Source organism: Nyctereutes procyonoides, unplaced genomic scaffold (genome assembly GCF_905146905.1).
Source record: "Nyctereutes procyonoides isolate TBG_1078 unplaced genomic scaffold, NYPRO_anot_genome, whole genome shotgun sequence".
Lineage (NCBI taxonomy): Eukaryota > Metazoa > Chordata > Mammalia > Carnivora > Canidae > Nyctereutes > Nyctereutes procyonoides.
Window position 1 is genome coordinate 16,475,854 of NW_026575134.1, and position 16,311 is coordinate 16,492,164.

The following is a 16,311-nucleotide window of genomic DNA, read 5'->3' on the forward strand; positions in this document are numbered from 1 at the left end:
AACATAAAGACTCCTAACTCTGGGAAACGAACTAGGGGTGGTGGAAGGGGAGGAGGGCGGGGGGTGGGGGTGAATGGGTGATGGGCACTGAGGGGGGCACTTGACGGGATGAGCACTGGGTGTTATTTTGTATGTTGGTAAATTGAACACCAATAAAAAATAAATTTATTATAAAAAAATAAAATAAAATAAAAGTGTGTCAAAAGTTTTGTAATGGTGCAAGTCAAGCAGACTGGCAATTACACTTTTTTTTTTAAAGTTGGGTATTCATTATGCTAGCATTAAATAATATTTTCTAAATTTGATTGATCATCTTGGATTTATTTATTATACCAGTTAAATAAAAATCAATTTTAAAGGGTAAGCAAAAAGGCAGAGCGTAGACATCTAAGTAATTCAACAGTAAACCAATCAGTTCAAGAGAGTGACATGCCATATTGCTTCCAATTTACCCCAACAGAAGGTACTTCCCATGAAGAAAATTGGAGTTTTTACCCTAATGCAGTGAGGACAGCAGGATTCTGTGGCAATCCATCCTTCCACCTCTACTGGCCGAATAAAAAGAAGGACAAGACCCACAATGCTCTCTCCTCCAGAGAACTCATTATACAGCCAGGATATATGATGCAGTTTAAAGTAAGGGGAAGTAGCTCTTCAAAACAGAATATGGTATTACATTTGGGGTTAGAGGGTGGAGAGAATGCTTATTTGAACAACTGTAAGGGTATGATTGATTTCATTCATTAATGACACTTTACCTTATGAATAAAAGAAGTCATCTTTAGCAAGGGCCTGTATCAGACAGGATTATTTGGGCACAGATAAAATCAATTCGTATTTTGGGACATAGCAAGAAATGTAACTGTATTGTATTTCATATATATAATCTTGAGCTCAGTTTCCCAAACCATGGAAATGAAAAGCTAATCTAGGTACCCCTGTCTACTCTGCCTATTTCTCTTTCTTTCCCTCTTTCTCTCTCTCCCCACAGTTTCTGTACCTCTTTCTCTTACTCTACACTGATTTCATATATCAAGCCACTTTGCTTCTTTACCTATCCTTTTCCATCATGTCTTCCAATTTACTTTTTTGCCTCTGACTTCCAAACACAAACAAGTACAGTAGCCCAGTTGGAATTCCTCCAAATCCTCACATTTAAAAGAACTCTCAGATCTTTCGCATGCATATTTTATTCATACAGGAGGGTAAAAGGGAAGCCATAGGAGATCATTAATAGTCAGATAATCAGGAGAAAGATAAAGCAATATCACTTGATGTCTTTCTCATGATAAAACACTTTTTTAAAAAAAAAAGGGCATTACAGAAATAATATACTTTGTTATTAGATCATTTTAAAGACAAACGTTGGTTGTTTATTTTTAAATATTTATTTAAAGGTTTTAAAAAGATGTCCTGCAATGATGGTTAATAGTAAGAATCCTTTCTAGGAGAGATAAAAATGTATTCACAGCTAGTAGGGGAGAAAAATGGGGAGCTGTTGTCTAATGGGTATAGAGCTTCAGTTTTGCAAGATTTAAAAGTTCAGATCTTTTCCAAAAAAGAGAGGTGTTAGGGGTATTTACTGTTTGCTCAGCTTTATGTTAAACCTTCCTTCAGAGACTACAGGGTGAGGCAATCTCCCCAAATGCTACCACTCCCTAGGACTGTCCTTAACTTAGTTGCATGAAGGATGCTTAAGGTCATATCCGGTGTTACACCACCCCTAATTCCAAGTCACCTCCTTTAAGAGTGAAGATTTTTCCCTCTGGCAGGCCCACACTGGGCCACTATCAAAGTCCTCATATTTGATTGAGTTGATTGGAGCCTCCTGTCTAGCTGCCTCTGTCAACCCAGAACTGAAGAGATGGACATTTTCTTCTCTAGCGAAGTCATTAAAAAAAAAGAAGAACAAAGTTTTTCCCCAAAAATGTAATACTTAAAGTATCACCAAAACTGCATGTTGCAAGTCACCACAGACTTTCTAAATTTCACCCGTTTCTTACCTTTCCTTTCTGATCTGTACCACTGAACCCTTGTCTTCGCCTCTCCAGCTGGTGCCATGCTCTTGCCCCTTGGCTCTGGGTTCTCTGCCAGTTCTCCTCTTACCTCCCTGGAATCTTCTTCTGCCTCCTTTTTGGCTCTTCTTCTCCCTGCAATGCCCTAAATGTCAGCATTTTGCAGTACTTCTCCGCTCTCTTCTCTCTTAGATACTCTCACCACTGGGAATTCCATCCATCCTTTGGCTTCTGGTCTGTCTTTAAGACCAGCTCCCAGATCTGCCTTTCCAATCTTGACTGGCTCACCAACAATTAATTCAATACATTTATCTTTCTGTGTACATTTGTCTGCCTTCATCGTACCGGCATCTCAACTCACCACATCAAACGGTGAACTTCATATCTTCCCTCTCCTTACCAGCTCCTCTTTCTGATGCTCCTGTTTCTATCGATGGCATACCTTTGACCTGTTCATCAGCTTTAAAGGTTGAAGTAGTCTTCGATTTTTCACTTTTCACATCTAATCAGTGACTACAGCCTTTTGATTCTAATTTCCAGTGTGCCTCACACCCATCCCATCTTCTCTGTTTGCACTAATACCACCTGCAATCTGGCCCTCATTAAATCAGTAGTCCAGTTACTAGTCTTTCTTTCTGCTCCCACTTGTCTTCAACAATGCAGTCAGACTGATCTTTATAGAGCACAGCTCTGAGCACATCATTCCATTGCTCATAAACCTTTAATGGCTCCCTGTTGCCTATCAAATTAGAGTCAAAAGCCACAGACTACAGTTCATGGCCTACCAAACTCAACTAATCTCTCTCACCTCCTCTCCCAATAGTCTACACATTCTACACCTGGACCAAAACATACCACATGCTCTGCTGTAGACATGCCACAGTGCCTTCGCACGTATGTGTCTTTGCTCACACTATTTCTAACTAAGCGTGTTTCTCCTATCTCCACCACTCAGACTCTTCCCATTCTCTAGAGGCAGCTCACATGCACCCTACTTGATGAATTCTCTTCTGTTCTTTTTTTTAACTGGAGTATATTTTACATCTTACATCTTTGTGCAGATTTAAGTTGTACAGTGTGTTGATTTGGTACATATGTATTTTGTAATATGATTGCCATTATAGTGATAGCACCTCTATCATGTCACATAATTATCATTTCTTTCTTGGGGTTGGAATATAACATCTTCCACTTCTGATGAATTATTTTCTAATCCATTTAATCAAATACAATCTCTCCCTCTTATGAAGCACCATAGCATTTTAGTTATATCTTTTAAATTTCCATTTCCATTATTGGAATATGCTTCTTATTCTCTCTCTGAAGCCAGGGTTGTTTTATTCATGAGTGTATGGCCTGAAACTTTTAGCAATAACCTTTCCCAGTATCAGCACTAAAATAGAACATGTTAATTAAGTAGATGATTAGGACTTAAATTTAAATCACCAAAGGTTTATAGTACTTATGCATTATTAATGACTCAAACATTTAACTGCATATAACATGGAAAGCTTTTATTCATATGGAAATGGAAAAACTCTGAGAATGAGTATTAAATAATTAAAAATTGCTATTTTTAGTTATAAATAGAAATTCAATAGTAGCATCATGAAGTTAGGATATCAATGAAAATGCTTTGAACCAATGATACTTTGAGTTTCTTTGTATTAATTTTCCAAATGTTACTTTCCTTTTGGCCAAATTATCTTCCCCAAATTCATGATTAATATGTTCTTATATTAATTAAGTAAACAGAAATAGTACTTTTTTTGTTTGTTTTACTACTTAGCCATGGGTATCATTCTGTTTGCAGCGAGCTCTGATTGGTATGAAACGTGTTTTGGTTTGGAGAAGCATCTGACTGTCTTACCAAAATGGTCAATTTGGCAGGTAGAAAAACTGGAGAACAATAGCTAAATTCAGAAATACTAAAATTAGATAGGTAGGTAGAGAGACATAAAATTTGGGCCTGGTCATTTCTGTAAAAAAAAACTTTTATTCTTTAAGAAAAAACTTCTCAAAGGTTAAAAGCTTGATTTTTTAACTTTTTTTGTTTTTATTATTGAAATTTTATATTAGTTTCAGGTGTATGACATAGCAATTCAACATTTATATACATCACTCAATGCTCACCATGATAAGAATAGTCACTATCTGTCACCTTAACAATGTTATTACAGTATTTTCACCTATTTCCTCCATTCTCCCCACCTTCCACCCCTCTGGCAATCAACAGTTCATTCTCTGTATTTATCAGTCTATTTCTGTTTGTTCATTTGTTTTATTTTTTAGATACACAAGTAAGTGAAATCAAATGGTATTTATATTCCTCTGACTTATTTCACTTAGGATAATACCCCGAGGTCCATCCATGTTGTCACAAATGGCAAAATCTTATTCTTTTTTATGCCTAAGTGATATTCCATTGTATATATACCCCTTATCTTTATCCATTCATCTATTCATGGACACTTGGGCTACTTCCATATCTTGGCTGTCGTAAATAATGCTGCAATAAACATAGAGGTGCATATATCTTTTTGAGTTAGTGTTTTCCTTTTCTTTGATAAAGACTTAGCAGTGGAATTACTAAATCATTTGGTATTTCTATTTTTAATTTTTTGAGGAACCTCCATACTGTTTTCCACAGTGGCTGCACCAATTTACATTCCCAACTGTGCACAAGAGTTCCCTTTTCTCCACATCCTTTGGAACACTTGTTATTTCTTATCTTTTGATACCAGCCATTCTAACTTGTGTGAGGTAATACCTCACTGTGGTTTTGATTTGCATTTCCCTGGTGATTAGTAACATTGAGCATCTTTTCATGTTGTCTATTGGCCATCTATATGTCTTCTTTGGAAACATGTCTGTTCAAGTTCTCTGCCCATTTTTTAATCAGAGTTTGGTTTCGTTTTTATTTTATTATATTTTTTTGGTTTTGATTGCATAAGTTCTTTATATATCTTGGGTATTAACCCCTTATAAGATACATCATTTGCAAATATTTTCTCTCATTCAGTAGGTTGCCTTTTTGCTTTGCTGATGGTTTCCTTCATTGTGCAAAAACTTTTTATTTTGGTGTAGTCTCAATAATTTATTTTTGCCTTTTCCCTTGCCTGAGGAGACATATCTGTAAATATGTTTTTAAGGTTGATGTCCAAGAGATTACTTCCCATGTTTTTGGGGTTTTTTTTAAGAATTCAGTCTTACATATAGGGCTTTAATCCATTTTGAATTTATTTTTGTATGTGGTATATGAAAGTAGTCCAGTTTCACTCTTTTGCATAGCTGTCCAATTTTCACATCATTTGTTGAAGACACTATCTTTTCCCCATTGTGTATTCTTGCCTCCTTTGTCATAGGTTAGTTGACCATATAAGTGTGGTCTTATTTCTTGGCTCTTTGACCTGTTCCACCAATTTATATGTTTATTTTTGTGCCAGTATCATACTGTATTGATTACTACAGCTTTGTAGTATATCTTGAAATCTGAAATTGTGATACCTCTGGCTTTGTGCATTTTTTCTCAAGAATGCTTTGGCTGTTTGGGGTGTTTCATAGTTCCATACATATTTTGGGATTATTTGTTCTAGTTCTGTGAAAAGTACTTTTGGTATTTTGATTGGTATTATATTGAATCTGTGATTGTAGTATGGACATTTTAACAATATTAATTCTTCTAATCCATGAACATGGTATCTTTCCATTTGTTTATGCTGTCTTCAGTTTCATGCATCAGTGTCTTATAGTTTTCAGAGTATAGGTTTTTTACCTCCTTGATTAAATTTACTCCTAGATATTTTGGGGAGATGATTGTAAATGGGATTATTTTCTTCATTTCTGTTTCTGCTACTTTGTTATTAACATAGAGAAATGCAATGTATTAATTTTTTATCCTTTATCTTCACTGAATTCATTTATCAGAACTACTAGTTTTTTGGTGGAGTCTTTAGAGTTTTCTTATATATAGTGTGTCATCTGCAAAGAGCTGCAGCTTTACTTTTTCTTTCCAATTTGGACACCTTTCATTTCCTTTTCTTGTCTGATTGCTGCAGCTAGAACTTCCAATACTGTGTTAAGTAAAAGTGGTAAGAGAGGACATGCTTGTCTTGTTCCTGATTTTATACAGAAAGCTCTCAGTTTTTCACCATTGAGTATGATGTTAACTGTGGGTTTTTAATATATGGCCTTTAATATGTTGAGATATGTTTCCTCTAAATCCACTTTGTTGAGAGTCTTTATCATGAACAGATGTTGAATTTTGTCAAATATTTTTCTGCATTTATTGTGATAATCATAAAGTTTTTATCATTTCTCTTGTTAATGTTATGTATCATTTGATTTGCAAATTTTGAACCATCCTTGCATTTCTGGAATAAATCCCACTTGATTATGGTGAATGATTTTTTTAGTGTATTGTTGAATTCCGTTTGCTAATATTTTGTTGAGGATTTCTGCAGCTATGTTCATCCTTGTTGGCTCAGTCAATGGAACATGCAACTCAGGGTTGTGAGTTCTCAGGGTTGATCTCAGGGTTGTGAGTTCAAGCCCCATGGTGGTTGTAGAAATTACTTAAAAATAAAACCTTTTTTTTTAAAAAAAAAAAAAAAAGAGTATTGGGGATCCCTGGGTGGCTCGGTGGTTTTACGCCTGCCTTTGGCCCAAGGTGCGATCCTGGAGTCCCAGGATCTAGTCCCGCGTCGGGCTCCTGGCATGGAGCCTGCTTCTCCCTCTGCCTGTATCTCTGCCTCTCTCTCTCTCTCTCTCTGTGTGTGTGTCTATCATAAATAAATAAATAAATAGCCTTTAAAAAAAAAAAAAGAGTATTGACTGGGGCACCTGGGCGGCTCAGTCAGTTAAGTGTCCAAATCTTGGTTTGGCTCAGGTTGTGGTCTCATGGGTTGTGGGATTGAGCCCCACATTGGGTTCCACGCTTAGCAGAGAGTCTTCTTGAATATTCTCTCCCTCTGCCCCTCCCCCTACTCACATGTGCTCTCTCTCTTTCTTTCTCTCTCTCTCGAATAAATAAATAAATCTTAGTACTTTTTTAAATTTCAATTCTCGTCCTCACACAAAGTTGCAGGTTTTTAACAGAATTCAAAAAAATATATTGTTGGTGCTCTGTCAGGCTTCTCTGTAAAAGCTTCTCTGAATATTTGTTGATTACTTATAAGAGTGATAATTTAGAGAGAGGGAATTTCTAATTAATGATAGGTATTTAATCTTCCCTACATATATTTGTTGTTTATGTTTGTTTTAGATTGTTGTGGGTTGCGAAGCCACTTCTTGTGGTGACCTTCATTCTGTAATGTTGGAGTACACTAAGGATGCAAGGTTTGTAAATAATTTTTTACATTCTTCCAAACTTGAATATAACTTCAAACGGTTGTCTATTTTCAAAGCAACTACAGAGGAGGAACCTTTTATATTAAAAGTACAGTTTATGTTTATTTCACATGTATTAACTTCATTTATATAAAATTTACATGTATATCTTATTTTCAAATGTTTCCTTCAAACCAAGAAAAATCACTTTTCATACTAGGCTGGCTGCAAGCCAAAAAACTTTTTTCTTTTAAAATAAGAAACTGTGTCAGTCTTCAAAGTAGAATTCTTTGTTATTCATGTTGCTCATTTTCAACCAACCTTAATGAGAATTTAAATCAACAAAAGATCTAAATATGCTTCAGTCAGAGTCACATGTCCTAAAGCATAATAAAAGTCTGACACGGTGCCATTATTTTATTGGGATATTGATAGCCTGTCTCCCACTACCACATTTGAAAATGGACTATGGGGAGTTAAGTTTGGGTACACAGAGAATTTTGTCAATCGACTCCAAGTATACTTCTGGTAACATATCAGCAAGAGAAAGCCACTTGAATGCAGCACCATGCATGCTACTATTTTATTCTGTTATCTGTAAATATATTCTTATGCTTGTAAAGAGTAAGAGTATATCTTGTGTGAAATTATTTTCAATTTTTATTTTCATTGTCTGTATAAATATATATAGGAAATAGAAAATTTACATAAAAATACATCAGTGTAACTCACCCCCAAAGTGTTATGTTGACATTAGTCAGGTCATCTATTTCTCCTAAGAGTTGTCTAACACAGCCTCTGTGGTTTCTGCAGGTCTGATTCCTGGCAGCTCGTTCAGACCCAGTGCCTTCCTTCCTCTTCAAATAGCATTGGCTGCTCCCCCTTCCAGTTCCATGAAGCCACCATCTACAATGCTGTCAACAGCTCAAGCTGGAAGAGAATCACCATTCAGCTGCCTGACCATGTCTCCTCCAGGTAAATTGTGTACTAAGGTAAACTTTGTGGAATTATCTGGCAGTCCCTCAGAGCTCATGCAGTGAGCTGAAACAACTAAGGCCAGAGAATTCATTACAGCTGTAATACCCACCCTCCTTTTACCAACCCATGCCCCAAATGCCAATTCCATGTCCCAAGGAAAAAAATAAGTGATATAGGCTCTTTTGTGGAAATGCTGCACATCTCAAATTTGCCTTTGATGAAATACCACAGCACATGCTAAACTCAAATCACACGCCCCAAATCCCAGACATTCAAAGACCTGGAGTTGGCACCCTATCTGCTCCAGTGCTCTGTGATTCCCAAAAGCTGTATGCTCATTCCCTATACAGATAACATCTGGAGTGTGCAGGGTTGGTTGGGTTACACAGAGCCACCGAATAAACATAGTAGAGTACAATCCTCCTAGAGCAGCATTCACTTTACTCAAAGATTCAGAAAATGATGTACCTCTATAAGAAACATGGACACAAATTTATTATGGAATAGAATAGGAAATTCAATAAAACTCAGGGAAGATAGAAGCTTCCAGAGTGGCACTTTGGGATATATTCCCAGAGTCTGAGTGGTACAAGTTCATTCATCTCTACTTAGGCACTTTAAGGAGAAGCCTGGGGAAGTCCTTTTTTCAGAAACAGTCCCCATTCCGAGGGCTGGACACAGCCATGGGAAATAACAGCCTATTGAATCCCTTCTGCTCTCTCTGGGACTTTCAGTGCAACACAGTTCCGCTGGATCCAGAAGGGAGAAGAAACTGAGAAGCAGAGCTGGGCGATTGACCATGTGTACATCGGAGAGGCTTGCCCCAAGCTCTGCAGTGGGCATGGATACTGCACCACTGGCGCCGTCTGCATCTGTGATGAGAGTTTCCAAGGTCTGAAGCCCAGACTGTCATTTTTAATATAGAAGATCACAAAGTTCTCCTCATTTCAACATGTATACAAAGGCCACTAGGAAAGAAAGAAAAACTCCAGGCCTGAGGGATTTGAGATGGATGACACACTCTTGATTACACAGTTATTTATCTCTGGAATGAAGCAGCAAGGATAATTTTCTGCCATGTTCCTTTTTTTTTTTTTTAGATTTTATTTATTTATTCATGAGAGACACACAGAGAAAGAGAGAGAGAGGCACAGGCAGAGGGAGAAAAGCAGGCTCCATGCAGGGAGCCCAATGCGGGACTCAATCCTGGGTCTCCAGGGTCAGGCTCTGGGCTGAAGGCAGCGCTAAACCACTGAGCCACCCAGGCTGCCCCTCTGCCATGTTCCTTGAAGTGTTTTTTAAAAAGCAGCATTCTAGGGCACCTGGGTGGCTCAGTCAGTTAGACAGCTGACTCTTGATTTTGGCTCAGGTCGTGATTTCAGGATCATGAAAACAAGCCCCACATCAGGCTCCACATGCAGCTTAAGATTCTCTCTCTCCCTCTCTTTCTGCCCTCCCCCTGCTCATGCACTTTCTCTATCAATCAATAAAATCTTTTTTAAAATAAAATAAAATGCAGAATTCTATATCATTTCACATTCCCCATCCTCCACATAACTCCCTGCCCCAAACCCCCACACTTCATTTTCATTTCTGGGCCTCTCTCCTTCCTGGCCTAGCTGTCCATCCCTGGATACTCTGCCAATATTCCTTCTTTCTCGGTCTCTCCAATAGCAGTGCCACTGACCTACCTCCCAAGACATAGCTGACGATTCAAGATATTGTTTTCCAAAAAAAAAAAAAAAAAAAGATATTGTTTTCCAAGTCATTTTGTCACACACACACACACCCATGACTCAAAAAAAAAAAAAATATATATATATATATATATATTACTGCTTATGCTTGTAGAAGCTGAGTATATATGATTTGGGACGGAGTATCTTCTCAACTCCTGACATCATAGGAGATTGCTCCATTGGCCTGATAGAAGGCCTGCAGCCTGTTTTCCTTTGACATAATGTTTCTAAGGGGTTTCTGTTGTAACAAAGTCCACATAATTACCATTATATCCCCAGAGCCTAACACTTGGCAGGTTGCAGCACTCAGTAAATCTTTTTTGAATGAATTCTTACATTGCCTCATACTTACTATTTCCACAGTGTCCACAATTTATTCAGCACAGTCATTCAGTACTTATGATGTCCCCATAAGTTAGCTATGGTTAATATAATTATTCCCACTTTACAGGTAAAGAAACTGAGACTCAGGGAACTTAAGTGACTTGCCTAAGATGACACAGCTAGTCAATATCAGAAAGAAGACCGTTACTCGGTTGTTCTTTCCAATCAACTTTGCTGTCTCTCATAACTGAGAGATTTATCCAAAGAGGAGAATTCTACAACTTCCCCCAGGGAGAAGTTTTTACAACGTAAAAATCCACATATTTGACTTTTGGAGTAGAATATATTTAGATTTCTCAGTTGATGCTATTTCCTGGCCTCCAAATGAAATGAGTGCAATTAATATAGACGGCTGAACATCTCTCATGCCAGAAATTACTTAACCATCATCCCTTCCTCTGATCTCATTACCTCTGAGACCAGCTGGATCTATCCATATGTTAGCTGGAGCATTTGAACTTTAGGCAAATGAACACATTAGACGTTTCCCGAGGTGTCCCAGGTGTCTGGAATCTGCCCTCTCCCCTATTACAACAGAACTATAACCCTTTGATCTAGAACTATTATAGATGTTTAGAGAAGTTGTGCTGTTCAAGGGCAAATGCAAACACATACACATTTGCTGATGCTCCGTCTAAAATGCCAGTATTTCAGCTCAGTGGTCTCATCCTGCCAGCCTGTTTACTGTTCATTTATTTATCTCCCCTTGTTATTGCATATCTTATATGTGCGAAGTGTTGTGTTAGGTGCTGTAGAATCCAACAATGAATAAAATGCAGACTCTGCTATCAAGAATCAAGTATACAGCTGGGAGAAGAACAAGAACATGATTTACCCTATATTCTGATATAGATCATGCTAGAGAGAAAGAAATTCTGTGGGCCTCCCATGCCAGGGTGAGAGCTCTCCATGAAGTCCCATCATTGCTAAACATGCAGGCCCAGCCAGATGCTGTGGTATTTAAGCAATAGATTTATGTGAGCACTAAGCACATTAGCACCTACACACATGGAACAGATTGATTCAAAGATTATGGGATTTTTTTTTTCAAGAACGTAAGCCAATAATTGCTAAAATACCAGAGAAACATTTATTTCTGGGAGTCTGCATCTGCTTAGTACGTTGTCATTGTTATAGTAACAAGGATAGATTAAACCTAAAATCAAATACTTGCATCTTTAATGATTCTGCTTCTCCTAGCTAACTTTTGCAATTATTCCCTTCCCTCTAGGTGATGATTGCTCTGTTTTCAGTCATGATCTTCCCAGTTATATTAAAGATAATTTTGAGTCAGCAAGAGTCACAGAAGCAAACTGGGAGACCATTCAAGGCGGGGTAATAGGAAGTGGCTGTGGGCAGCTGGCACCCTATGCCCATGGAGACTCCCTCTATTTTAATGGCTGTCAGATAAGGCAGGCGGCCACCAAGCCTCTGGATCTCACTCGAGCAAGGTAACAAAACGCATGTGTTGTAGTTCAGACCTGGCATTGGTCATGAGACTGGTCACTTTCTGCGGTCTATTAAATATAACCATGAACTTCATGGCCTGTGTGTCATGAAACAGGGGAGACCTAAATGCTGCTTGAATTTGATATGAAGAAACATTGTTTGTTTTCATGACTCAGAATTATACTGTGCCTAAATTTATTGTAGAATCACCTTGTTTTTCTTCACGTATGCTGGCTGAGTGGTGGTGATATAGGCATAAACCAAGAGAAATGGCCAAATAGAAAAAATCAGCAGCAGATCAAATCAACATGATGTATACCTTAAACCTACACAATGTTTTGTGTCAATTGTGTCTCAATAAAGTTGAAAAAAATAACAAAAAAATTTAAATTGGCTGTGGATAAATATAGATAATTTAATGTTGACTCTTTGCAAGTATGTGAATATAAATGTACACGTGAATTAGGTTTGTAGTCAGGCAAACATATACCTATATTTAGCATATGTAGTTACAGTAAACAGAATGGAAGATCAGTAGATGGATGGATGGATAAGAACTTTTAAAATTCACATGCTCTAGGAGCTGCTTATTAATGCAGAATAGAGTGGACAGAGACTGTGCAAATAGACCAGGGAAGTAAAAGAGAAAAAGGGACCCCAGGAAGGGTGGATTTCCTTCTGCACCTGCTCTTCGCAGCTCTCCCATCTCATCCAGTGCAAACATGACTTTTTCGCCTGTGTAACTAAAATATATATATATATATATATATATATATATATATATATATATATTCCAAGACTTTATGAAGATTGCAAAGTCCAGGACTAAAGTATTCACTGATGAGTGCCAATGTTCAGTAGCTTCAAGTATACTTGACAGTTAGATGCTTGGTTAACATAAATGGGCATTTACTTAAGGCATTTACTTAAGGCATTTGACTTTGGAAACTATTAGTGATGTATTTTTCAGAGGCAGAAAGGCAAGTTTACAGCCTTTTAGTATAATAAACAATGAAAATACAATTAAGTGCTATATGGTAACTATGGAGGTGCCAAAAGCTGTGCTCACCCGTCCTGTTTTTTTCCTACCAAAAGGATGGACTTAATCTGTGAACAGCATGATGTTTTCCTTGACCCCATAGACAGCTACAACCAGCTGTCAATTAACAATTGCTCACCATGTTGTGCAAGCAAGTTTGTTTTAAGTTAATTTAGGCATTTACAAGTTCTAAGTCTACTGCTTTATTTCACCAGCTTCCATAAATGGGACTGCTCTGTTAAGCACTAGGACTCCCATTAGGATAGATTTCATATGTTTAAAAACTGTATCTTCTAAGGGCAAGAATGCCTGTGAAGAGCAAGAAGACACTTCAAACAGAATAGCAGACATGGTCCAGAGCCTGCATATCCAACTCGGTTTTCCCTCTTCTCTGATCTCCAGACATCCTCTCCTAAAATAGCCATGATGATTTATCCTTGTGCACATGCTGTTCAGCTTGGAGCTATTTGTTAAAACAAAAAAGTATGTAATATAAATACTGTGGTTTTATAGTTTGTCCTATGTCCTCATGCCTGTTTGGCCCATATTACCTTCCAGAGAACAGAAGGTATATCAGGTGAAACTCTAACAAGACAAGAACACGGGTCCTTGAAAGTCCAAATTGTTTTCTTTGTGTAGAAACTCAGTCTTCTGAGATTATTTCTCATATGTATGAGGTGAAGGTTAATATAAACATATTTTTTAAGGATTTTATTTATTTATAAATGAGAGAGGCAGAGCCACGGCCCCCTGCAGGGAGCCTGATGCAGGACTCAATCTCAGAACCCCAGGATCACGACCTGAGCTAAATTTGGGCAGAGGCTCAACCAGTGAGCCACCCAGGCATCCCAAATACATTTTTTTGTTAACATGATTTGGTTATAAGACTTCTGTTTCTACTCTCTGACATCAAAAATTATGGACCTTAGGATCAGGAAAGGTAAGGAAAAAACTTAGAAGGTACAATTCTTTTAATAACTATCTAATGCTCATTTCCCTGTATTTTCAGCAAAATCATGTTTGTTTTGCAAATTGGAAGCACATCGCAGACGGACAGTTGCAACAGTGACGTGAGTGGCCCGCACGCCGTAGACAAGGCGGTGCTGCTGCAGTACAGCGTCAACAACGGGATCACCTGGCACGTCATCGCGCAGCACCAGCCCAAGGACTTCACGCAGGCTCAGAGGGTGTCTTACAACGTCCCCCTGTAAGTGGCCTGAACGGAAAGGCAGGGTGTCGCCCGTGCTCCCTTAGAATCACAGAGGTGGAGCTGGAAGTGTGAGGTTACTGGAGCAACAATGCAAAAGTAGGGGCGGGCAGGAGCACGACTAAGCCAGCTCTCCCAAGTTGTGTGGCAGTGTTCTGTTGGGCCAGGAGTGGGTGCAGGAGGGAACAGAACGGAACAACTCCATGCAGGAGCACTTTGGGCATCTCTCCCTTTCTCTAACCGATACGTCTAGTCCTTAAGAAAAGAACATGTCTAATTTTCTAGATGCACTCATTTGAAAGTTTTCCGAGGATAGGCAACTATGTCACTTGTGTTTAGCATCCTACTCCCAGCTTCTAGCACAGCGCCTGTCACATGGAGGGCATGGTGTGTATGTTGACCAAATGCTGTGCTCTCCAGGTCCTGCTGGAGCGAGGGAAAGCAGGGAGGGAGATGGAAAGGTATGACAAGTCCTTGAGTAGCCAATAAAATGTAATGCTCCTTAGAGAGCACTGTCACCTAGGCAAATCTGAATTCCATACCTTAAGTTTTGTTGATTGGAATTGTCCTATGCTCTTTGAAGTCTGGAAATCGCATGCCAGAAAGTTTTGTTTTCTAGCACATAACCTCTTTGTCCTTCTGTGACCCAGGGAGGCACGGATGAAAGGAGTTTTATTGCGCTGGTGGCAACCACGCCACAATGGAACAGGTCATGATCAATGGGCTTTGGACCATGTGGAGGTCGTCCTGTGAGTATCTGATACATAGTAGCATCCCCTGTCCATTTCAGGAAGGTTTGAAATTCTTTTGATATGGCATGCTCCTTAATTCAGTAACAACTGTTCTTGATGAGAAGCTCCCATGAGACTTTGCCCTACGCTCTTTGGCAACTGCAATCTGTAGCTCAAGCCAACCTGAGATAGCAAAGTCCCAAAAGCCATTTAATATGCCTTAGAAAACTTCAATAAGCAAAAGATTTACCTGTGGATTTGACCATGTTAGTTAAATTGGATGAAACGGAAGTCTCAAGGTAAATGGGAAACTCTGTCTTTGCCACATCCAGGTTGCCTTATAAAATGGCATGACGTCCTTAAAAGAGAACGGATCCCTACTGGCCGGGGTACAGAGTATTTCTAGCTTTAGTACGCCCCGTTACAAACACCTGTCTGAGCCCCAGGTGCCTGAGGCATTCTTTGGTTTAATGACTCGATTGCAACTAGAGCATGGAGTTTGTGGTTTCAGATTCCCCCCAACCAGTCCCAGCACCTAGCAGGTTGAGGGTGTTCCCCCATGGTTTCTCCCATGTAATAAAGTTGGCACCACTCTCACCTCGCCGGGTTGACTGTTCCGCAGAGAGATGACTTGCTTTTTCTCTAACGATCTAGTCCCTGTAGAACTGGAATGCTTATGTCTCGACGGGTTCGGACTGATGGCTCCAAGTGGTTGGCAAGGAGAGGCGAATCTTCTCGGTAGATAGGTTCAAACGTTCATTCTGTTTACCAAATCAAAAATGAAATCAGCCCTTTGGCTGATTTCAGGCATTTTGAAAGCAAACTTAAATGATTAATTGGTAGGAAAACTACCAGATTTGTTTTCTTTCAATCATAGCCATGAGCTGAATTTTTCAGTCTTGAGTTAGCCCTCGTCTTAGTTTTCACTGAGGCACCTGCTTGCATGGCATCCATATCAACCTCCAAATCCAAGAGCAACCTGGTCCCTACACAAGCCCCCACTGTGCGCTCTGCTGCTTTGGACAACTTGCTGGGCTCTGCCCCCACAAGACGAAGTCGAAGTTTAAAATAACAGTCCAAACTATTTGGATCTATATATGAGGCTGATGGTTTACTTAGATATTCATTTCCTTAGAATACACTATTCCAGGTGAATAGAATCACCTGGGCTCTAAAACGAATACATATACGTATATACATAGTAAGGCCAGAGAGAGATGTCGAAATAGACCAAAAACCACCCCTAGAGCCTTTCTGCCCTAAATACTTACCCTTCAAAGCAGCGCTTCCCAGTCTGATTGAACATCAGAATCACTTAGAAGATTTTGGAAGGAGCATCCCTACAGATGATTTGATTTAAATTGATCTGCAGTGGGACCTGAGTGTCAGTCTTTTTTAAAGGCACCTCAGGTGATTTCTAATAAACTGGTTGAGACTCAGA

At 38.9% G+C, this 16,311-nt stretch overlaps 1 protein-coding gene across 2 annotated transcripts in view; it reads left to right on the forward strand.

Moving 5' to 3' along the window:
- The window catches only part of RELN (reelin), a 479,257-nt gene that overhangs the window by 453,843 nt on the left and 9,103 nt on the right, over positions 1-16,311 (forward strand). For both annotated transcript variants that reach the window (XM_055301120.1, XM_055301121.1), the window contains 7 exons: positions 461-636; positions 7,279-7,352; positions 8,157-8,318; positions 9,056-9,213; positions 11,676-11,895; positions 13,942-14,139; positions 14,790-14,888. In XM_055301120.1, the coding sequence (XP_055157095.1) occupies positions 461-636; positions 7,279-7,352; positions 8,157-8,318; positions 9,056-9,213; positions 11,676-11,895; positions 13,942-14,139; positions 14,790-14,888 (1,087 nt within the window). The remainder of the gene's footprint in view (positions 1-460; positions 637-7,278; positions 7,353-8,156; positions 8,319-9,055; positions 9,214-11,675; positions 11,896-13,941; positions 14,140-14,789; positions 14,889-16,311) is intronic.